The following is a 23902-nucleotide window of genomic DNA, read 5'->3' on the forward strand; positions in this document are numbered from 1 at the left end:
AGTGTTCATAGACTTCTCCAAGGCATTCCATCGTATTAACCATGAAATACTAATTGGAAAGCCTGAAACCTATGGCTTTAGAAGTACATTTTTAAGTGTAATAAGGAGCTATCTGGAGCACCGATGCCAAGTGGCTGTAATAGGAAACCATACACCGAAGCTTAAATTGGTGACAAGTGGGTGCCTCAGGGGAGCATTCTTGGGCCGCTGCTATTTAACATCTATAGCAAAGACATAACAGACATTGTTTCAGGGGGCCAAACATATTATTTATGTCGACGATATGATATTATTATTGAGGTCTGCTAATTGTGGTGAACTTGTAACTTGCGCAAATTCAGCATTAAATTGTATCGAGCAAACGAATTAGCTATTAACAAGAACAAAACGAAAGCCTTCTATTTCTACCTAACAATTCCAGGGCTGATATTACTGACCACATATGTATTGAAAACTTGTCTGTGGATGAACATTTATCGTGGAATAAACATTTCGACATGCTCCGCGGTTAACTTGCAGGCGTCGTGGGGCCCCTATGCAAAGGCACGCTCTTCTCTGCACGCTTCCGTCAAATTATTATTCTATACCTCTCCATTTTTATGACACCTACAATGCTGTCACCTTGTCTGGCGAAACAGTACAGGGTCAAACATACCTAAAATTTCTCTGCTAGAGAAAAATGCTGTGCGTGCTATTAGCAATTCAGCCTATGACGCACATAGTGCACAAAACACCTTCTTAAGAAACTGCAATTCTGTCCCGTTAACTTACTCTTCACTGAATCACTATTTCAGCGGTACCTTACAGAAAAAAGCGAGGAAGTGAATCCAGTGAACGCCTATCCAAGTTATCCAAAAGCATAAAGAAATACAGCACTCGTCATAATGCGACCTACTTCATACTCGGCTAACGCACAAACTATTGAACGCAACTGCTTTTTATTCATTGCCGTCCTTGTGAAACTCACCTAGGTTTCTAATTACTTAATTCGTTCCTTATGCTTCCACAACAATGGTGATTGTCCCTGTATTAAACGGCGTGAATTATACTTTTTCATTGCGCATTTTTAGATTCCTCTCTTGCCATTGTATAATGATGCCTAACACTGTCCGATTGCTGTTGCTAATTCTTGCTTTCCTTTATTTTATCATAAATTTGGAAAGGGGCTCTGAAAGCCGAATTGATTAGGCTTTTTGTATGTGCCACCTAAATCATGTATGGATGTGAAATAAATTTTGATTTGATTTGATTTGCATGCACTTTACTAAGCTTCACTGCTGTACGCAGGCGTATTGCAGTGAGATTATCTAGCGGCCGAAAATAAAAGTCATACCAAGAAACGGAAGCAAATAGGAGAGCACTCGAGATTACAATGGGGCAGTAGGGGAATCGAAGCTGGAAACAGGGTAGTACGAGGTTTGGGACCACCATCGGACCAATATCGGACCACCAGTCATATTGATCCCTGGCGCGATGAGGTCTCTGCAAGTCCGCAACCCACCGACCAGTCCAGGTTCAGACTTTGAGGTCCCTGTTGCCTCTACTGTGTTCCGGAGGTGCCACGAAAGTATACGAAATAATGACGCGTTCTTTACAGTGACTACTTGTGCAAATTCTCAATTCCCTGCCGCATTACGCAAGCGAAGCCATTATGAAACGCATAGAGAACCCTTACCCGAAGTTGTGCATCATCTCAGATCCGATGGTTTGACAACTTATGACGCCCACTTTACCTAAATTTTATTCATCGTTAAATAGCTCACTGTCCAGCTCATTCGTGCGAAAAGGAAAACCAAGCTGGGCTTTCCGCTGCAACTCGTTCTGTAAATTATGGATAGACTGCAGAGTTCAGTGTGTTCTAGGCGGACTTTCTCTCTCTCTCTCTCTCTCTCTCTCTCTCTCTCTCTCTATATATATATATATATATATATATATATATATATATATATATATATATTGCTGATGCAGCGGAGGTTCTTTTTCTATATTATTGCTCCAGTCCGTATAATCACGCGATCCCAGAAAGGTATTGCGTTGTTCCGCTTTTCCGTGAGAAGCGCACAGCTGTGCTGCTTGATACAGCACAACACTCAGATGTCTCTCATAAATTTCCATACACCTGACACTCCTGATCTCTGATCGGTAGGCCGCAACGACAGTTCTTTCGCCGTGATACGTCTTTACAGGCGACACCTTACAGCATGAGGTTGGGAGACAACGGGAAAAAGAAGAAGGAAGAGAAAAAAAAACAGAGAGCAGTCTTGTTCGAGAGCCCTGGCGCCAAATACAACAAATTTCCTTCTCGGTGGTGCAGCACAATGCAGATTCAGCTGTTGCGTCCCAAGAAGAAGGGAATAGGGGGCCATCTTTGTTTACAACCACAGCACCGCGCTTGAAATTGTTTGTGTCGCCGCCTCGCAGTGTCGGCTCTCTTCTCTAAGGTGCCCAGAGAAACCAAGTGTAAGGCTATATAGGACAACAAAAGATGCGCACGACGGAGGCGCCTCGTCCGTTTACCTCCATCGTGAACGAAAAAAGACATCTTACAGGATATGTGGGACGGCAGGGGTGGGGGGTTGGGGGGGGGGGGGGGACGTCGGAGAAGGGCGAGGTGGGCGGGAGTAACGGAGGGTGCGTTGGCTGCGGCGGGATTGTTGTCCTGAGCACCGAGCGACGCGTCTCTGAGGCCCCCCTTTCGCCTGCGTGTGTCGCGTTACCCTTGAATCCCTTGCGGGTTCTCTTTGATGCCTTGTTTCGTGGCGGTATCCGACGGTGGCACGCGGGGCTATTTTCGAGGCGGCCGTTTTCCTTGCCTTTGGCCCTAACTGCGCACTCACGCGACGTGCGTACGCTGCCTCCCCGGCTTGCTCTTTCGCGAGGCTGTGTTGAGCCGCACACGCGCGTTGCGTTCACTCGAAAGTTATCGTCATTTTTTTTTTGTTAATAACCTCTCCTCTTTCTTTCTTTCCTTTTCTCTGGGTCAATGTAAGCATAACCAATTTGTCAAAGGTTACAAATTTGCATCCACGTCAATGTTGCACCCTGCTGTACGCCACAGGTGACGCAGGCTTCTTGAATCGATTCATGAAAATAGCTTTTTCCTGTTTCGTCCGCTCCCTACGTAATGTAAACATGTTGAGCAAAATGGAATTGAATATTTCAGAGCCCACCTCGTCTCTCCGAGCTTTTCAGCTTTCTTTAGTGTATACGTGTGTACACCACAAGGTCGCGGTCCAACCAACGAAAATCGAAAACTGTCAGAATATTCCTGCGACGGGGAAAAAAAAAACAAATACAGGTATAAATTATAAAGTATATCAGCGCAGTGGTCCGTGGGGATGGTGGTCGCCTCGCGGCTCGCTTGCTTTGGAACGACGTTGCTGCGACCGCGCACAACTGGCACCGACTCGCCCTCACACGCGAGGTGGCATGGCGCCACAGTAAACAGCGCACCGCGATCAATCCCCGTGGCGTTGTCGTGGAGATGAACGCAGGTAAATGACGTTGCAGGTGACTGCCCCGGATATGTGTTGAACTATGATTTCGCCAACACTAGTTCAAATTATGCGCCTTCGTGTTACACGTTTGTGCGAGAGGGGGAGCATCGGTCATCTTAGTGTCTTCTGTACGAAACGAAACTGTCTTGGCCCTGCAGAGCCACAGACGCGCGCGCACGCACGCACGCAAGCACAGAAGCATAATTACACTTACAGGCAAAAGGATACTTAAACCCGTTGCATGATTACTGGTGGTCGCGCCTTCTGCTTCCTCGAACGTATTTTAATTACATTAAGCAAACGCTGTACCGTGCCTCGCTAACTGCCAACAAAATAGGCAAGACAATTTTTGTCACTAACATTGTGAGCCGAGAGTGGAGCACACTGCGGCGCCGTGGCCTCCTCGTTAGCAATGTCACCGCAATGGCCTGGCTCTTTGCCTTCCACCAGCAAGCAGCCCCTCTTGCTTCGCGACCAGGCAAAAGATAGACACCACACCCTCCCGAAGTGGAGGTAACAAGGGACCGTTGTCTAATGGTCGTTTTCGGAGGCTTTCCAACACAGCAAACGAACAAGGCCTGCACACATGGGAGTGGGCCTCGTTCGTACGTGCTCCGATCGACGCTGTCCCTTGAGCTTCTGGTTATTGATGGCGCGTTGCTGACGCGTAACGAATGTCCCAAGCGTAAACAACGTCTTATTGCTCTAATAGCCAAATGCACTTGATCATTCCTGGAAGGGGTAATGCCTCGCCGTGGTGATGGCCGTTGTAATAATTCCACATTTTCGCGATGCTGTCCTTGACTAAAGGCCTACTTTGCCGGAAGCAGAAAAACTGGAGCGAAGTGTCAAACATCGAGCATACTTACCCTGCGGTGTTCGACATTTTGCACGAGCCAAATTGGTAATCGTCGCATTCCCGCGAATTCGTGTGGAACATAGTTGCGCCAAGGCTAGAATGTGTACGCGAGCCGTCATAAAATGTGGGTTTTGTTCTTTTCGATTCATTCTCTTTTCTTCTTTTGTGCTATGGAAATATGCGTTTAATAAGTGTCGGTATCGTAGGTATGTAATATGAATAGAATTCGTTGTTCAGTTCAGCGTGCTAGAGGTGTGACCATGTACTTGCATCAGCAGTTTCTGCAGCGTCAGTAGAGAGGTTCATGCTACACCTTTCTCACACGTGCAGAGTGGAACTATGTGGCGAAATGTATTTGAAAGCTTACGAAAGACGCTGAGCTGCCCATGACCTAGCAATAGTACAGCATCACGTTGCATAAGTCATGCGTCTGCAGAGTCGTCAACAGCGCGGTACATATTTTGAGGCATGATTGGGATCAGAGGCGGTGAATAGGTGTAACGGAAGGTTGAATTCATAGTAAAGTATGAGAACTATCGCGTTATTGTTTGAGAATTGCTACACATTCAGTAGCAGTTCTCAAATGTAAACTCTAACTAAAATAACGCTGTCCGTAAGAGAATAAATAAATAAATAAATGTATCAGAAGCTCGTACAGCGATAGAGAGAGAGAGAGAGAGAGAGAGAGAGAGACCGTGACTGCTAAGTGGATAACTGTAATGCAGCACGAGTGTATAATGTGAGGATCATTAACCGTATAGACAGGTGCCGGTAAAAAAAAAAGAAAAAGAACGAAAGGAGGAGGGTTAGGCGAAATATATTTAGTTGCGAACAGAAGTTAGGCGTTATATTTTTGCCCCTGTATGGGGGCCACATTTACAAGTGCCGTAAGCAAGCTCTAGATGATGATGTCAGGTAAAGGCAAAAACAAAGAGCGATTGAAATATTGATATGACTAGCGTGGAAATCTGCCAGCTGTAGGATTCTTTGCGAAGGTAAAGAATTCGTGTCGGCTCCAATGTTTGCGAGGTAGCTATTGGAACATCTTTTCGCAGCTTTCTACTACTGGCGCATCGGATAGGATTCAAGGTGTCGAACTCAAAAATCAACGCAAAGACGCAGGGTGGTATAACAGAAGGTACGACAAAAGCGACACGGGCGTCTCGTGCGTTTGCTGCCTCTGTCTTTCGTTTGTGCACCAATTTGCCTGTTCGACATATGAAGGATAAGCTTGACCCCTCATGAACCTCCGTGCATCACTTATCCCGCGCCACTCACAGATGCCCAGTTCGGGGCAAAGTAAGGCGCATTGCGCAAGTACTCGGCAGAGCTTCACACACCGTCAAAAAAAAAAAAAAACGGGGATGGGGGGGGGGGGGACATGAGTGTGTGGGGGCTGGCGACCTTGCCGGTTGGGCGTGCGTAGACCTGGCATCGTGCGCACAGGTCAGTGTGCCGAATTCCTGACCGGAAAGGCTTGCCCGCTAGACGCATGCACCGGACGTTGCTCTCCCCGGTTAAGCGAGGGTTTTGCAACCTCAACACAGCATCGCTCGCGAACGCAAGATTTGCGCAAAAAAGAAAGGAAGCTAGAAAAAAAAAAGAAATGAATGCAGCGAGTTTGAAGAAAAAGCTACGTCACGCCCCCGGCACGAATATCGCGAAAGCGAAAACTCCGGGCCCGTGGAAGCCGCGGAAAGGAGGGGGGTGCCCTTGGCAATCCCATAAAAGGTGGATGAAAGCCTAGAAGATGCTGTTTGTCGTTTTTTCCTGCAGTTTTTGAGAGAGCGCGCTTTCCCTCCTCGAAGCGGCCTCCGCCTCGTATTTTTCTTGCTTCCCCTTCCTCCTCTCTCAGAGCCGCGCCTTCGCTCTCTCCTCTTTTTCCTTCCCCTCTCTCCCACCCTTCTCCACGTTCTCTCTCGGCACGCGGTTCCATCTTCAGAGTGCTGCTCCCTCAAGGACCGTCCAGGAGGAGCCCGCACCCGGAGCGCTTTTGCGCACGGCACGACGCTTAGCCGCGGGCTATTTCGGCACTCGGCGGCAACCCCGCGACCTGGTGTGCCGAACCGAGCGACGCGCGCACCGCATCTGCGAGGGAGACAGAACGGACTAACTAAACAGCCTGGAGAAAAAAAAAAAGATGAATAACATTATCGGTTCAAAATAAAAGCGACTGCTAAACCAGAACAGGCTATGCGCACGCGAACACCTGCTTCCGTAAGGGTGAATGCGAGCCTGAGCCCACTGCTGCTCGTACTTTTATTTCACCGTTTTTCTGCATTCTTCCAATCCTTCACAATCTTGTTCGCTCTTTGACTGAATTTAGGGACAAGAGAAGCGAAAACGGGATGTAAAACTTCAATTACTGCCGTGAAACGAAGGTGGCTTTTTTTTTTCCCGTGTTCGTCACAGTCTCAAACAATGTCGGACTTCATGAGTGTGTCTTCTCAAGCATGTACTCACTGGGGGCTCGTTAAAGTCTGATGTTGTGCGAGCAGCTTCTGTTGCGTAATCGTTTGGCATACATATTGCATCAGCAAAAAGGAGTACGAATAAAATCAGCAGAGTGTATATAAATATCTACTTCGAGGGAAAAATCGGCAGACCCCTGCAACGAATAGGTCACTACCAAGAAAAAGTCGCGCAGTTGCTGCTGAAATAAATCTTACATGCAGTTGTTTTCTTATTCCTTTCTCTTGGAATATTTTTTTGTAGCCAAGTGATACACGTGGGCAGTAACTTTCACATATCACCTTAGAAAAAAAAAAAAATACGCCATGACGAAGTCCACTTCTATTTTTTCGGCTATGGCAGAAGTTTACCTGGAAAATATTGAGTGGTGGTGTTTCATGTGACTTTACGTATACTTGAGTCCGCGTGCTGATCCGGTTTTTAAGTAGATCTGTATTTGAATGGAAGCTGCCGATCAGATTGAACTCTCGCACCTGTATCGTCCGTTATCATCACCGGAGTTATTTACTTTCCTAACCTTATCTACCCCGCTACCCAGTGCAGGGTAGCCCTCTCCCCACGTATTTAGTAGCCAACTAAAACTCTGTGTAACCGCTTTCCTTTCCAGCGCTTGTTTGTTACATTTGCTTTGTGTCTTGTTTGTTGTGCTCGCTGCAGTTTCGTAATGAATAGCTACCAACTCGCCAAACTTTCAGTACCTTTAAAATTCCTTTCCTTCCCCCTTCTCTCTTACTCTGAGCTGGCCATAGCAATATGGGTCAGGCTGACCTGAGTTTTTTTTTTTTTTTTGCAAATAATTGTTCTTCTTTCTGTGGAGAAGGCGAGCTACTATGCAAACTGCGCTATGATTATCAGGAACGGAATTGCTCTTTATATGGATGTCAGTTTTTGATGAATAAGTACCTCGAGAGGCATTTTTTTATCATTTGCGGTAATATCTATGCAAAGGCGATTATAGATATGGCGTACAGCTGAAGGAAAAGTACTAAGGAATTGTGGCCGGTATTTAAATCTAAGCCCTGGCAGTGACACAGTTTCTGTAAATCCTGACAGAAACTGTACTAAAATGCATACAAAGTTCACTGATGGCCGCCAACATATCGCGTTGCACGAGACATGCATCTACCCGATGTTTTAACAATATAGCTTTGCAAAGTTGTCATTTGCCGAAGGGAGTTCACTGATATTCAGCCGGCTCCTGCGTGGTGCTTTAGCGAAAGGAAGTCCGTAGTGAAGTTGGGATTTGGTCAGTGAAGCTCTGACCCATATCAGAAATTGCAGGGAGCGACTACGTGAGTGTTTGTAATGCACTAGCCCATAAGATGCTACGATAGGCTCGTCATTTTCGTTATTCAGTTTGTTCGCATAAACCTCTACAAGAAACCGGGATGGTTTTTGGTTTATTTACCGGGGTGGTTTTTGCTCTTGCAAGTTGAGCTCTGCGGGTCTTTAGCTCTGCATTAATCCGCCCACGCGTGGTGGAATGTCTTAGCCCTACCCGTGATGCAAGATGCACAGAAACGCTGTTTCGTTAGCTCCATGGCGGACAGCCAGCAAAGAGGAACGGGTCTCGCTCTCCGCACGCTCTCTTGCCTTGACTCGAAGCACACTACCACCACGATCTCGGCGTGCCAGAAAAGAGCGCGAGTACCTAAGCGGGATCTGGAGGCATCGGGCTAGCCCGATGTTTGAGCCGATCCGCTCGAGTAGGATTGATGTAAACAAACTCACTTTCAACTTGTAGCCCGCCTTATATCGCGGGACAGGGCTGATTAAGGGAAAAAAAATCGCTGTGCTCGTTCGCACGGTTGCGTCACCGACGCCGATGCCGCTCGACGCTCGAACGAGCGCCTAAGAGCTGTGCTGTAACATGTGCACAAACCATCGAAGATTTTCAAGGAAAGTGAAGCATATACTGGGGGGGGGAGGGGGGGGGAGGGGGTATTATACCCTAGGTGCGCTTGTCAGTCTTTCTTTTTTTTTTTCCTTGACTATACCTGAAGCGTTGTCGTTTCGTACAGCTGTTGCGCGACTGCAACTCGCCGTCCAGCACAGGCATGAGATCAAGACATGCGGCTGTGCAATAACTCTGTCGCAAACACGCGTCTCGCTTTTGACGTGTATAGTGGTGTTACAGGACACAACGCCGATCGCGTCCGTCAGGCTTCCGTTGACCTGGGTCAATGCTGAAGCTGGTCCACTGGGTAAACTTGGCCGATGCTGTAGGCGCGGCAATGTCACGTTGAATCTCAAGACGCTAGGTTGCACGAGGAAATAGATGGTTGAATTGTTCAGTTTTGCATGCAGAATCCACGATCTGATTATAAGGCACGGTGTAATGAATTGACTGCGTATTAATTTTAACCACCTGAGGTTGTTTTATGCGCACCTAAATTTAAGTAGAGGAGCGCTTTTACACTTCGCTCTCGTCATAATGCGGCCGCCGTGGCCGGCATTGAACCGGTGATGTCGATCTCAGCCTCTCAACGCCTAGGAGGGAAAGAGATAAGTAGAAAGCAGGGAGGTTAACCAGAATAACGTCCGGTTGGCTACCCTACGCCGGAAGAATGGGAAAGGGGGAAAGCAAAGATAACAGGGAGAGAGAGAGGAGGGAAGGAAAAAAGGAAATTGCGGTGAGTTCGCTGACGCGTGTGGTATTACAGAAATTCTATTAATAGTCGCAGATGGTAGCACAAGCCCGTCGTCCTTAAGAAGCACAAAAGCACCTTCGCCGCTTTATGGGCCGACGGGCGATGGGGGCGGTGTTCCAGCAGCACCTGCACAGAAAGCGGCCGATTGTCCAGTTTTTGGAAAGCTTTGGCAAGTTCTTGTCTCTCAAGGGTGTATCGTGGACAGTGGCACAGCAGGTGGTCGATGTTTTCTTCGGTGCCACAGACTTCGCACGCTGTACTGTCAGTCACTCTAATTAATGTAGAGTGTGCCTAACTCCTAACCAAAGGCGACAGAGAAGCGTAGCTTCACGTCGAGGAAGTCCGAGTGGAGGTCGAAGTTGCAGGGAGGGGTTTAGTCGATGCAGTCGTGTAAGTCGTAAGTTTGGCGAGTTCTACTCGGTCAGTGTGAAACTGCGTGCCAGGTGTCGAAGCTGCCTTGCGGCGTCTGTCCTAGAAAGCGGAATTGGAACGCTGGGCTCTTCTCGGTGTGCTGTGCGAGCAGCGTTATCGGCGGAATCATTGCCACTGATACCACAATGGCCAGGTACCCATTGAAAAACGACCTCGTGACCTTTTTGTTGGACGTGATGGTAAAGTTTCGCGATTTCGTATGTCAATTGGTCTTGGCATCCGTATCGGAGAACTGACTCCGGGCACTGTAATGCCTGTTTGGAATCGCAGAACACAGCCCATTTTCTAGGTCTTTCAGAATCAATGAATTCCAGTGCTCGGAAGCAGGGACGTTAGTTCTGCCGCCATTGAGGTTGTGACATGCGATGTCTTGAACCGCAGTGTCATTCCTCGCGTTGGTATAACCACGGCACCACCAGAACTGCACGACGTAGTCGATCCATCGGTATAGATGTGCACGTGATTGCTGGACTTTTCATGCAAAAGAAGTAAGCCCTGCTGTTTTAGAGCAGGGGCCGGTAGATCTGTCTTCTTCTGTAGCCCTGGAATCATTATATGTACTTGTGGATGGCTCAAACACCACGGAGGAAACGCTGGCTTAGCGGCAGGTGCGTACCCTGAAGTAAACGACGCACGATGTGCACTGACAATACCGCTAAATGTCGAGCAGGGCCTTGCAGCAGTGAGGCTCGTCAAGTGGTGGGAAGGGGTCCTAGCATAATGCCTGAGATGCATAAGCATTGTCTCAATGGTAACGTGCGTCGTGATTGGGTAATCCTGCGCAAAGGCAATGGTTTCAGCCGTTGATGCACTGCGTGGTAAGCCAAGACATACCTTAAGGGCTTGGGCTCGAATACTCTGAATCGTACGCAGGTTACTCTTGCAGGTGTTGGATATTGCAGGCAGGCTGTATCGGAGGAATCCAACGAACAACGCCATGTACAGCTGTAGCATAGCGTGTATAGATTACTCCCCAACTTTTTCCTGCAAGTAACCTGAACAGGTGACAGATAGCAGTCAGCCGCTTTTTCACGTAATTCACGTGTAGAGTCCAAGATAAGTCTCTGTCAATTATGACTCCCAAGAATCTGTGACTTCTGCTGTATGGTATTAGTTGCCCGTTAATAGATACGCAGTAAGCAGACATTGGCTTCCTCGCGAATGCCACCATTGCGCATTTCCCGCCTGAAATTTCAAGTCCTTGTTCACCAAGGTAGCAAGGAAGGAAGGAAGGAAAAAGTAGAGAAGGAAAGGCAGGGAGGTTAACCAGTTTAGCGTAACCGGCTTGCTACCCTACACATGGGAGAGGGATGGGTGCGATGAAAGATGGGGAAGGGGGAGAGAGAGAGAGAGAGCACATAGCACAGCACACAAACATCGTCCGGTAGAGTCTATCAATCCGGCATTGTACGTGATAACACTGTCAGAGCCGCTTGTCCAATCCCGTCTCTTTCAAAAACTGAAGTAGTCCCTTTGTCGCCTTCACCTGCGATGTCTTCTGTCGGCGGCATGTGAAAATCGTGTCGAGGGACAATGGTCTAGTGTCAAGGTGCGCGACAACGGATGCCAGGGACTGTCGCTGAACATTGTATTCAGGACAGTCGCACAGAATGTGTTGCAGCGTCTCCTCGCAAAGACAGGCATTGCAGAGAGCGTTGTCGGCCATTCCAATGCGGAATGAGTAAGATTTCGTGAAAGCCACCCCTAACCATAAGCGATAAAGCAGAGTCGCCTCGCTTCGGCGGAGTCCAGTTGGCATATAGAGATGCATCAAAGAGGGCAGGTGGTATTGACGGTTGCTCTGGTTGGTCTGGCTGTTTGGTGTGCACCATGAAGAGAGCGTCATCTCCTGTGCAAGCACTCGAAGTCTGCTAGCTGCGTCGGATCGTGAAAGCGGTATGGCCTCTTCTTGTGCGTCTTCAAGAGCTGCCCGAGCTGCATTATCGGCGTCTTCGTTTCCAGTGACGCCGCAGTGACTTGGCAGCCACTGAAACGTCACGTGGTGTCCTTTCTCCTGTGATGTATGGAGTAGGCATCTAATATCGAATCAAAATGCCATTGTGGCTGCCTTCTGTAGCCGAGCGCGAAGCTGAAGTCTGTCACACCTGATGCTCAAATGTAGATGTCGTCCGCAGAGATGGAAAGTGGTATGGTGCTTGGCATGTTGTCAACTAATCCACAGAGGGTGAGATTGAAAAGAGTCGGGCTAAGCACTCCGCCTTGAGGGACTTCTCGGCTACCGTAATGCTCGGTTGTCGGGCCATTTTCTGTATGCACGTAGAATGGTCTTCTCTGTAAGTAGCTGCACACCCACATATATATTTTACCACCAAGTCGGACGGCTTCTAACGTGCTAAGGATGGCTTCAAGGGTGACATTATCATAAGCCCCTTTAACGTCTAGAAACAGAGCAGCAGATAGTCGCTTACAGGCCTTTTGGTGTTGAACAAATGTTATCAAGTCAACAACGTTTTCTCTTGACGAACGGCCACGTCTGAATCCGGCCATAGTATCTGGGTAGATTTCATAGTACTCTAAGTACGATTCCAGACGTGTTAAAATCATTCATCCCGTTGTTTTTCCGACACAGCTGGCAAGTGCGATCGCACGGTATGAGGAAATGTCCAAAGGCGACTTGCCAGCTTTGAGAAGTGGAATGAGGCGAGTTGACTTCCATTCTTGCGGAACCGTACCCGTCTGCCAGGAGTCGTTGTACAGGAGCAAGAGTGCCTTCCGAGCTTGGTCTCCTAGGTTACACGGGGCACGGTATGTAATGCCGTCAGGTCCTGGCGCTGAAGAACGCCTGCACAAAGCCAGCGCAACTTCTAGTTCTTCCATAGAAAAAGGGCATCCGAGAGTCCTCTACCGAGAGTCGTCTCGGTCAGAGGGAGTCGTCTACGTACCCTCGTTACCTGCTCAGTAAAGCTTATTCGTTAAACCTTAATCAAGGTTGTCGTCGAGAATGTTTAAGAATAAACGCAACTCGGTCCACATATATCAGCACAGCCGAATGAAGTTTTCTTTCAAGGAGGCGCCGGGGAGTCCTTTCGTAGCGATTCAGCTATTTTTTATGGGCCCAATTTTGAAGGACGAATTCCCGTTATTTATTCGTTTTTGCAGCCAGCTTCTCAAAAAATGCTTAGACGCTCCTTAAGTTTCGGTACGTTTCGTGGACCTATTCGGAAACATACCGCTGTCTATTGTTTTGTGATGAATTAATTATGAGGTTTTACGTGCCATAACAATGATATCGTTATGAGGCACGCCGTAGCGGGGGACTGCTGAGATTTCGAATGCCTGGGTTCGATCCCGCGACCTCCTGCTCCGCAGCCCAACACCATAGCCACTAAGCAACCACGGCGGGTATATGTTGTGTTGTGATCCCTGCACCAAATGTTAACTCTCGAAGGCTCGCGTTTGACGTCGTCGTCGAGTGTCCTTTTCCTGGAATATACTACGTTAGGTCTCAGCGTTATACCGGCTTTCTGTTAAGCAGGGTTGATGCATTTAAGACAGTTTCGCCTTTCGGAAGAATTTGATCTTCAGTTACCTACAACCATGTGCGATACGCTTTGCTAAATGCTGCCAACGTGCTTTGTAAGATAAAGCGCCGCATTCTTGGCCTGCTTTAAGGTTGGGCGAGTCTGCTGCTTTTGCTGTCGGTCGATGACTCGATCGATATATATATATATATATATATATATATATATATATATATATATATATATATATATATATATATATATATATATGTGTGATGTGTGTGTGGGTTTGTGTGTTTACGAAGGCTGTACGCGGTGATATGCGATTGTGATACCAGTAAACGGGCTTGTATAACTCCTGTATGCAGACCGACAATCTGCCGTGCCTGTAAGCGCAACTTCGTTCTGCGTAATAAATAAGAAAATAAGATACATTCCTACTCAAAACCTGAAAACATAATCTCGAATCACAGCGACATTCAAAAGCACAAGCATTAAAAAAAAAGCAAGAGCAAAAGCATTAGAGTAGCGCACTACATTCAACGGTTTCTTTGACTTACTTCATTTTATTTGATTGAGCCGTTTGGTAGGCACCACTCGCTGTTTGCCCGTTATTAGCCAATCCTCCGGAACGGATAGCTGCCACTGTGACACAAGAGTTGTATATTCCTTAAGTGTTGCTTTATAGGAGTACTTTTCTGTGCGCACACCTGCTATTGCCACTCTTGCTTCGACAAGCATCTTACATCACCTTCGTCCTTGTAATAATGTTGCTTAGACCTATCACAGTATGCATCCACCTGGTTTGGCATTTGCATCTCGGTATAGCTTGTGAAGTACGTAAACAAAAAAAAAATGGTGTGAAAATAAAGTTGTTACTTTCGTGGTGGGTAAGCAAAACATCGCGCGCGATTGCATGTTGCACAGAACGAAAGTAAACACAGTTGTGCGCATCGGCGTTAGTTGTAGCGCATTTAATCAGCCTCTTCAGTAAAGCTTCGCGTCACATACCTTGTAACAAGTGTTTTTTGCTTATGCATGATCTTTCGTAGCGTCGAGGAGTCTGAATACTCTACTATTTTTGTACTACAGGAGTGTAAAACTGGAAGCGTTCCAGATAGCGCAAACTGAAAAAAAGAAGAAAGAGAGAAAACGTGCGAGAATGGCTAAGAGAAGTTGTGTCACATTTTTCATTTTCACATGGAGCCATTTGTGTTGTCGTGGAAAGTACAGCTACTTGCATCCTCTAAGGCCTCTTTTCTTAAACATTTTCGAAACGCAGTGCTATGCAAGTTTTTGTCATTTGACACAAGGCTGCCATTGTTTCTTTTTGTGTTTGTTGTAGCTGTTTCTGTTGTAAAGCGGTAATGAGCGGACGTGGCGAAGCGGGGCAGATAAATCAAGCTCGTCGAGATGTCAGCAACACCTTTGTCAGCTGGACACTACTATGGCTTTCTCATTCTGATTTGCTGTCAAATAAAAAGTACGAAAAGAGCCACTAGAGTAGCATAGCCATTTTACTTACGCAGGATCCTGGCTGTTTGACTTTTATTCGGTGAGCTCGCCGGTCTCCAGCTCTTTCCTAATTTCACGTGCCAAAACTGTGACACACTCCCTCGCACGGCGAAATGTGTGCCGTAAAATTCGCTTTCTTTATTTATTTATTTACTTCTTTCTTTCTATATGAAGGTGAAGGAACAACTTGCACCACAGAATTAATTCGTAATGGCAATTACTTGCTGCAGAAGACGGCTGGGCGTGTGAGGATGAGTGCTGTGAAGCGTTCAAGGAAAAAGTGCAGCTGGCAGATGGTTTCCGACTTACTGTCAGCAAAAATTGTATCTGCTGTTCCGGCTGCTTTCCTGTTCACCAGAGCTCTAGCCAATTAGTACACTAAGTACGTTTTTTTCAAGTGGGGAAGATTGTTTCATTGCAGATTCTTCAGCAATTAGTGCAAGTTATAATCTCAAGTAGGATGTGAAATAGAATTGTACCGGGTAACGCTGGTTTTCCTTTTTTATAGTTCTGGTGTCTTATATCGATCACTTGTGCCGTTAGGGTTCAGAATAAGATGACAATACGTTGGTAGCGTTAAGAGAAAAATATGAGAAAAAAGGAAAAAGTGGAAAGCCAAGCGGGGACTATAGCTTTCCGTTTTTCTATACGTTCTGTGCATTTCTTGATGTTGACAGTTAAGCGAGTAGTTAAATGTCTTTATTAATAACTGAATCAAGCAAAAAAAGAACAAAATTAGACAGGAAGAAAATACATCTACGCATGGCTTCTTGTCTAGGCAATTTATTCGTATATAGGGTGGTTAACCTCCGTGTTTTTCCTTCACAGGACCTTCTCCTCGTTTCCCTCTTTTTATAGACGGTTGCTGCTTATAAAACCAAAGATGCTGAAAGCGGGAAGTCAACATTTATTGAAATATTTTACTCAGTGTTGGGCCTTTAACGTCCTCATTAATTTTTATGTTGCTCTCATGCGCTGTAGCGACGTGCCCAATGTACTGAAAATGGTAGTAGAACAGCTTATAACAAAGTTAATGTTTACGAACGAATTTTTACAGAGGAGACCAGTCAAGCTTGAATAATGTAATATTTTAGACTTCCGCTGAAATTTGGTGGCATGCCTCGCATGCGATAAAATGGTGAAGAAATGCAGAAATTCAGAAGGAGTATCAGTTGTAGTGTCAAGCTTGAAAAAGAAAATTCTTTAATTTGAAACACGAGTATGCGTGCGTCTCTAGTACGTCGAGTAAAAGAAATTCGCTATAGTCCTGTAAAAGAATCTAGGATGTCTTTAATAAGCACAGCCAAAACTGACGATATTCTATGTCTACAAATCCTGCCCTATGGCTTCAACTGCATGTTTATAATATTTGTATACTACAGTTGTTCGCAGTGCTCGTTTCATCGCAATGGATGAGACTACGTTTACGTGAGCGGGCTCTGAGGGATGTTCTTAAATTTAGCAATGACTTTGCATAATGAACCGCGAAGTACAACTCTCGTCGTCGCACAGACGATGCGAAATACGTCTCATTGATGAGCTGTACATAGAGCAGGCATAGCGCGCAACAAGATGGTCCTCCTGACGCTTTCTACTTGAAATAGGAGACGGCGATGAGGCTTCCAAGAAATAGTGTCCTTTCAGAGAAGCACTCGTGCAAAATAAATCGGACGGATTATCAAGCAAGCAAGTCATATAAGAAAGTTAAGTCGATGTGAATGGCGGCATTTCTTACTTCTAGAACCTTCCACAGTAGCAGGCGAGCGCATCCCTAGCTTGAACAACCGAAAAAAGCATTTATTTTAAAAGCCCTCATTCCACCCGTCATTCGCACAAAATACGCGTCCACAATCCCCAGTTTTCCCTAACATGCCGTGTTCCTCCCGGCTTTTCTCTCCTGCACTTTATCTCACCGGCCCACGGGATCATGAATGCACGATCGCCACTGTTCAAACCTGGATAGAAGTTCAGTGGAAATTTTCGCACCAAGAAATCCCCGCACATGCTCCTTTTTTCAACGCACGGGAGGACGATGCGTGTTGTCGGACGCTGTAGTGCAGCCCGACTTCATCGGACAGGAGGCATTAACCCCTTCGCAGGTGCTGTCCTCATCTCGTCAGCAGATAACAGGTCGTCAATCTCCAGCATTGGCGCCCCGAAAAGATACGACCTCGTGCTGGACGACACCCCAAGATTCTCGCGCGCACGAAGCAAGCAAAAACAAGCACGCCGTGATCGACTCTCGTGGGTCGACCCCTTCCTTGCACACGCGGCATGAGCCGCATCACTCGTCATCTCGGAGCGACCGCCAAATCTCTTCCAGAGGCTTGAGCCAGACCGAGGCTAGCTGGGCTCTCGTTCCATTTTTTTTTCGTTGCTTTCGCGTTTCTCTCGCGTCGACCCTCCGCCCCTCTCCACTCCGCCCCCACTCGCTCGTCGCCCTCACTCCACTCTCGGGTGGGGTTGTAGCTCGGGTGGGTTGTTGCCCTCCGCCTCCGCACCATCATCGTAAACCGAACCCCGACCCTCTTTCCAGCGCCGGGACGTTCTGCCCCCAACGGAGATGAGATCGCCGGCACCCGCGCGGTTTTTCCTCCTCCCCCGCCCCCTTTGCACGCGCTCGCGCTCTTGCACTTGCCCCGAGGTCCGTGTGCAAAACGCGAAGATTCCGGGCCCAGCCCCGGTCGTCTCGGTGTTCACAAGGCGGCCGTCCCTTAAACCGCCACACAGCACAGCCGACCGCACCGCCAGCCCCCGTGATTTGCAATCAGTTTCGAACGAACCCCCCGCGCTACCCTGCAGTGCAGCTTTGCTTAGCCCAGCCACAACTGATCGCTGCTGCTTGATCCCTATTATTTTTGTGCGTGAAAGTTTACGCGGACACCGTCAAGATGTCTGAGGAAGTGGAGACCGTCAAGCGGACCATCAAGAAGACCAAGAAGAAGACAAGGATCATGGTGGACGTAGACACCGACGAGAACCAGTACAACCAGGCGCCCAACGATGAGGTAAATTTTTGAGGATTACCATTGCTGAATCAGGTCTGATATCGGCGTTCGGCGAACCCCTGACCACGGTCCATGGCTTCTATAACTTCGTTCAAAAACCGTCCTTCCTTCTCCATCAAGTTGGAATTACATTCCGTACCAATGAACGTAAAAGCGTACCTAGTGTAGAGTTAATTACCATCGAAACCTCATCAGAACTTCAGGGACAATCTCTCGCACGTACGCTGTCGCCGATGCTGCCATCGTTCGCCTGTCATCAGAGCGGTCTCGCTGTCTCCAGAAAAGCTGGCCACTGTCTGCTTCGTTATATGTTTTGGAAAAACGAGCAATCCCTCTTTCCGGTCGGGTAATTCGAAGTAACGATGTCCCTCTCGGTGGCCACGTCAGGGCAACCAATCCCCATTCTTAACCTTGGTACGGCGCACTTCTTGTTTCGGTAGACTACTTGGATGGGTGCCATTATGTTCTATTCCTGGCACCTTTCATTGCCTTTGGTTCTCTTGGTCGATAACTTGACTTCATAGCCGAACGATTTATGTTGTCTGGACAAGAGCTTTATCCCTCGAAAACGACGAAAGTTGCTCCTGATTGCGCATCATCGACTAGACGACCTTTCACAGGGAGCACGAATGTCATTAGACGGCGTGGCCTCGTAATCGATCCTTGTAGTATAGGAGATAAATCGCCTGTCTATGCAATAGTCCCACGTTTCTTAATTTTTTATTTTCTTTGAGACCCTGCTTTATTCTATTCACTTATACATGTAAAAGGCTATACCATAGTATACTGGGCATAAGTGTTCACGTAGCGCAATGTAGATTAATGAATGTTCCTGGAAATATGCGACAGCCCTAGCTCTTCTCAGGGCTAACCGTGTTCTTTATCAGTTTACTGGTGACAGAGGGTTTGCACGTGTAGTTGCGTTGTTAATGATGCTCGAACACCTTTGCAGATGAAGCCGATGACGCTGTTCTCTCTTTTACATAAAAAAGTAGCTCTTGTGAATGGATTTACTGGTGGTCGATTTGGTTATCAATGCAACAAACAGCTTGTGTTCTGTCGTTCAAACTGTAACGCATGCCATTTCTTCTTATCTTTCTTTATGGTTTCTGGAAATCACACCGACTTAGGCAGCAGTGTAGCTCACCACATTTGCTTCTGCAGCACTCCGATGCGTTTCTTCGCTTGTTCGTTTGTCCCAGCTGCGAGTAGCAAGAACGTTGCGTGAAATTGATTAGCCAAAGAAAAACATTGGGTTGGAAAGTATCAGTGATGGCTAACTTCCACGGCAAGCTCCGGGAAATAGTCAACGGCAACAGCACGCGCGCAATAATGGAGCAGCAGAGCAAAACGGGTGTTTCCCTGTCCTGCCTGCAAGAGAAATATCCAAAAGCTTTTCGACACAAACAGCGGCTAGGGTTACATAACGGACAAGAGCGGATGGACCCAAATGGTGCCTCGGGACGTCTATTCTGGGCAGTGCAGGGAGCCGCCGACGGTTTCGTCGGGACTTGAAGCGCCGCCAGATTTGAGCTGCCTGCGATGGCGTCACACAGGCCCGCGCGCGTTTTAGTTTCTGGTCCTATTGCCGAGCGCAGGAAGTACGCGAAGTGTCAGGCGTCGTTTTTGCAGACGAAAGCGAACGAACGCGCCTAGGCTTATGTAAGGGACAGCGAGTGCTCGGTCGCAGGCGTATTTAGACAAGTAAAATGCAGATGAAAAACGCGGACACATGTTTGCACAATCTGCTGCTTTTGCTGAGCTGTTTGCCAAACCTAAATAGAGAGAGAGAGAGGGAGAGGCGGGGGGAAAGAGAAAGAAAGAGAGAGCATACTTGGCGTTCTAAACAGAGTGGCTCGAGAAAACCGCTAATGTTAGAGCACATTACAGTTAGCGATGTCAATATATAGGAAGCACTCCATTTTAAGGGATGGTCGTTACAGATGTTGTCATTTTATACAATGACAATATTTATAGCATTTATAACACTTACAACATTTACAACATTTCTAACATTTACAACATTCATAACATTTATGGAGCTACAGCGCTCTTCGTTTCCATCGACAGTGGTTGAAATCAGCAGCGTTTATTCAGGAGGGGCAGAACTGAGATCCTGTGACGCGCCTACACAACATAATAGAGGTGACCTAACATGCTTGCCTAGGCACGCTGGAAAGAAGCGCAAGAAATGAGGGAGAAAGAGGGACGAAAGGGCAGAGTGCTGCATGTAGGGCTCTGTCCTTTCGCTCTTTTTTCCCCATCACTTTTTGCGCTACCTTCCATCGTGTCTACGCACCAACCAGCCCAGCAAAGCTCGACCACACTCTTGCGAAGGTTTAGTGGGTGTGAATAGCGGCACAGCACAAAGCTGCATTCAGTGGGTCGCAAAGCCCGAGTATACGCCGGTGGAATAGCTCCTCCTGCAGGGACTGTTTAGCTGAAGGGGAAGAGGTTCAGCTTGGATACAGCATTGGCACAGCCCTTGTGCGGAAAAAGCTCTGAATTGTAAGGGGATTTTTTTTTACGTTTGTGTAAACAATAGCGGCTTTGCTAAATCATATTATTTCTTTGCGTGGCCCACAAGGCTAGATGGACCCCTTGATTTATGGCCCTCAAAGACAGGTAGATTAAAGAAGGGAGTGGCTGAAACTTGACAACGAAACAGAAAGAAGCAGTGAGTGACAATAATGAAGTTGCTGCCCGTTACGCAATGTTAGTTAACGCATTTCAGAAGCACTGATTATTATTAACGCAGATACACTGTACCATTGCAGGCAGCGACTAAGTAAAAAGAAATTGCAACGGTTATAAAAATGCAGGTTACCTATAGAATTGTTCATTACGAAAAGCGTGCTTACCACTAATTGCAACAACTTCGGTGGGAAGCTGGTTGCATACCTGAGCTGTGTCCGCACGTCATGAAGAAATTCCTACGTTATGCCATAGCCGATGTGTTGTGACGTACTTTGCTGCCGCGGAATCAAATACTCGCGTAGAACAGGGTGATGGTGGAACCTATGGAACAAAGTCAAATGGAATGTTTTGCGGGGAGTTGCTAACAATGATAAAGCGAGGTCAGCTTTCCCAGTTGTTGCGCTCTCAGTTCGATGACACTTAGAGAAGATAAGGCGAACGGCATTATTCTGAACGAGATAGGTATGTAGGACACACCTTTTCTATCCATTTACAATGCTAAGAACAAGCGGTCACCACGGGAGAATTGTCGGTATCGTTTAGATATGCAATATGTGAAGCAAGCATAATTAAAGGTACAACTCGAAACATGATTGAATTGTGAAAACAAGCTCCTCGCGGTATCGATCTGTCCGGACTGTTTTAAGCACCCCACATACAACAGTGCAGCAATGGTGCAACGTACGCAGACCGCCGGGAGAAGGCCACCGTGAGGGATAAGATAACCTGACCTATATAACTGAGGCTGGTCCTGTTTCGTCCCTCCCATTAGCATCCAATATGAGGCATATTTGCAGTCCACAGCGTAGACACGTCGCTTATTTTGACGTAGCTTGGTCGAAAACGGTTGACAAGGGGTTGTGAAGTTGTAAGGCACATACGCAAATAATTCTCATGTTTCACGGTCAACGGTGCTGGAACGCCTCGCTGAAGTGCCATGCACGAGCCATGTCTAATCGTCAGAATTGACCTGGCGTAAGCTGATTGCATATCTGTTTTGTATCGAAACTGTAACACCTAAACACAGTTCCACATAAAGGAAATGAGGACAACGTGTTCGCCTGTATTTTTCCCCTGTATTTGTACAAGAGAAATACAACGAAATGTTGAGTCAAATCTTAAGTAATGTAGTAAATTACTAATTGGTTTGCTGAGCTATTCAAAACTAAAAAAACTAGCTCATATTTATAACGCTAATATAGGCTATATTCTAAGTTTCCCGTGCTCAAATTAGAACTTTCATAATTCAGTAAAATTTCTTTTTCCCTCTCTCATCTTACAAACTCCGCCTTTAGCACGTATGATGCCTTTTACATCACTGAGTTAGCATCACCGATGTATGCTTTATTTTTGCATTCACCGCAAATCCAGGAATATGTAGCAAGGCGGTGCTGAGAAGGCTCGTGTAAGATCACCGCTTCAATCAAAAGTGACAGCATATCTATGCGAAAGCGAGTAGTCATGCGAACGAACACTGGTTTTTTTGTATGCTGTCCAAACTCTTGCTACCGACTTCGCACACCAGTTTTGCTTAGATCGCTTGGATGATTCCTTACCTGAATACTTGCACGCCACTATTATATGCTATAATGTTTGTAACTATGTAGACTCCATGTCACACGATAGCTGCTCCTTGATGCGAAGTGTTGTATATTTGCAAAATCTTTAATTTCACTCTGTGACTCTGGGAAAGCATTCCTAAACAAGAAAGCAAATTTAATTGCAAAGTGTAGCTTCTTTCTTAGGACACCTCGCGGATGATAAAAGAACAAAAATAAGTGTCCTTACATGTTATTTCCAGTTGACCCCATAATAACGTTTTAGATATTTGGTTCTGTGTTTCGCCAACTATCAATTTATAATTGAGGGTAAATATCTTCTGCACCTATTAGTATGCTGTAGTATTTTTCTGAATTGTCGGAAAGCGACCTATGCGATTGGTGTTTAGAAACCAGGGTGTTATCCTCATTAACAAGAGTGGGCGTGCTACTCTTTTAATGATGCACTGTGTGCAACGACGCGGACGGGATGGAGCCCCTGATATGGACTTGCTAGCGCTACTGTGTTGAAAGTATGCTACTGTAGTCAGCATGTGAGAAGAATAAGGTTTGCTGGCACGTGCGCCAAAGCAGTTGGTTCTCCCGGAATGATATGGGATATATCACGCATTCTGCTCATGTTACCACGAGAGACTGAATTGATGAAGTTATGGTGAAATAGGTTGATGCAAGAATGGGCGCTCAGGGGAACCATTACCGGCCCTGTTTCCCACGATAAAGCCACCCTTAGCATTTTATTATGATAATGATACCCGTAGCCATTATAAGATGCCTAAATGGTTTTGTTATATTTCCATGTCGAAAACTTGAAGGACGTTTAAGCTTCGCCTTTAGGAGTGGAACGTGACAGCGTTCGAAGATCCCCGGCTGCTTCTCACGCTTCCCGGCAACTGCAGCTTGCGTAACCGTAACGTTTACCGGAAAACGCTGGCGGCGAATGCTATGCTCAAAGACGAGCTTTCGCGTAGAAACACGGCCTCTCGTGTGGGCCGATCCCGGATGTAGTGCACAGCCATGCCAAAGGAATTGCATCATCTTCAGGTTTCTGTTAATGTTTCGCGCTTCTAATATTTAAGTCTGAGAAGATTTAACATAAAAGACATGCGCTGTCGGTGTTTTGTTTCATGACATTTGTTTGGGGGCTCATTCTCAAAATTCCCAGGAATAACTTTGTCAGGAAGTTGAGACAACGTATGTGCAACTTTAGTCATCGAATGTTGTGGCAATATAACCCGCATACACAACATGTCATGTAGCAAGGCGTGGCATCACATATGCCTAAATATATACGAAATTTTTCGCTCACGGACAACTCCGCCGACGCCGGCGCCGAAGGCGACACCGGATTTTCTGCGACACTGGGCCCTTAACGCTATCGCGCTAATAAAAACAAAAATACATGCGTTACTAACAGTGAAAAACAAACTGGACCACGAATTTTGGGTCTTGGAATCGAAATTAGAAGCTTTAGTTCGCTTTTTTTTTCTGCTTGGACGTAACTTACATATAAGTGGCCCCCTTTTGGCCACAAACTAATGGCGTCGTGGTTGCGGCGTCGACACGGTATTTATGCGTGGTGTTACACCTCAGCAATAAGAGGTTTTTCTGCTGAAAGGCCGGCAAAAAATATTTTCGAACGCATTATACAGCCACGCGAAATATTATCTGGAATCTTTCGTACTTACTTTATGAGTGCCAAATTTTCTTTCAGGTGTTATTGAGCGGGTATC

General features: G+C 46.7%; 1 protein-coding gene across 4 annotated transcripts in view; it reads left to right on the top strand.

The window, feature by feature from the left end:
* Positions 1 to 23902, top strand: part of LOC142584998 (four and a half LIM domains protein 2-like) — a 172039-nt gene that overhangs the window by 121500 nt on the left and 26637 nt on the right. Inside the window, exon 1 of one of the 4 annotated variants that reach the window (XM_075695414.1) lies at positions 17588 to 17916. The exons of the other annotated variants lie outside the window; for them this stretch is intronic. Within the exon in view, the coding sequence (XP_075551529.1) occupies positions 17800 to 17916 (117 nt within the window). The 5' untranslated portion in view covers positions 17588 to 17799. Of the gene's footprint in view, positions 1 to 17587; positions 17917 to 23902 lie in introns of those variants that run through there. 4 annotated transcript variants of the gene reach the window in all.

Source organism: Dermacentor variabilis, chromosome 6, assembly GCF_050947875.1.
Source record: "Dermacentor variabilis isolate Ectoservices chromosome 6, ASM5094787v1, whole genome shotgun sequence".
In the NCBI taxonomy this organism is placed as follows: domain Eukaryota; kingdom Metazoa; phylum Arthropoda; class Arachnida; order Ixodida; family Ixodidae; genus Dermacentor; species Dermacentor variabilis.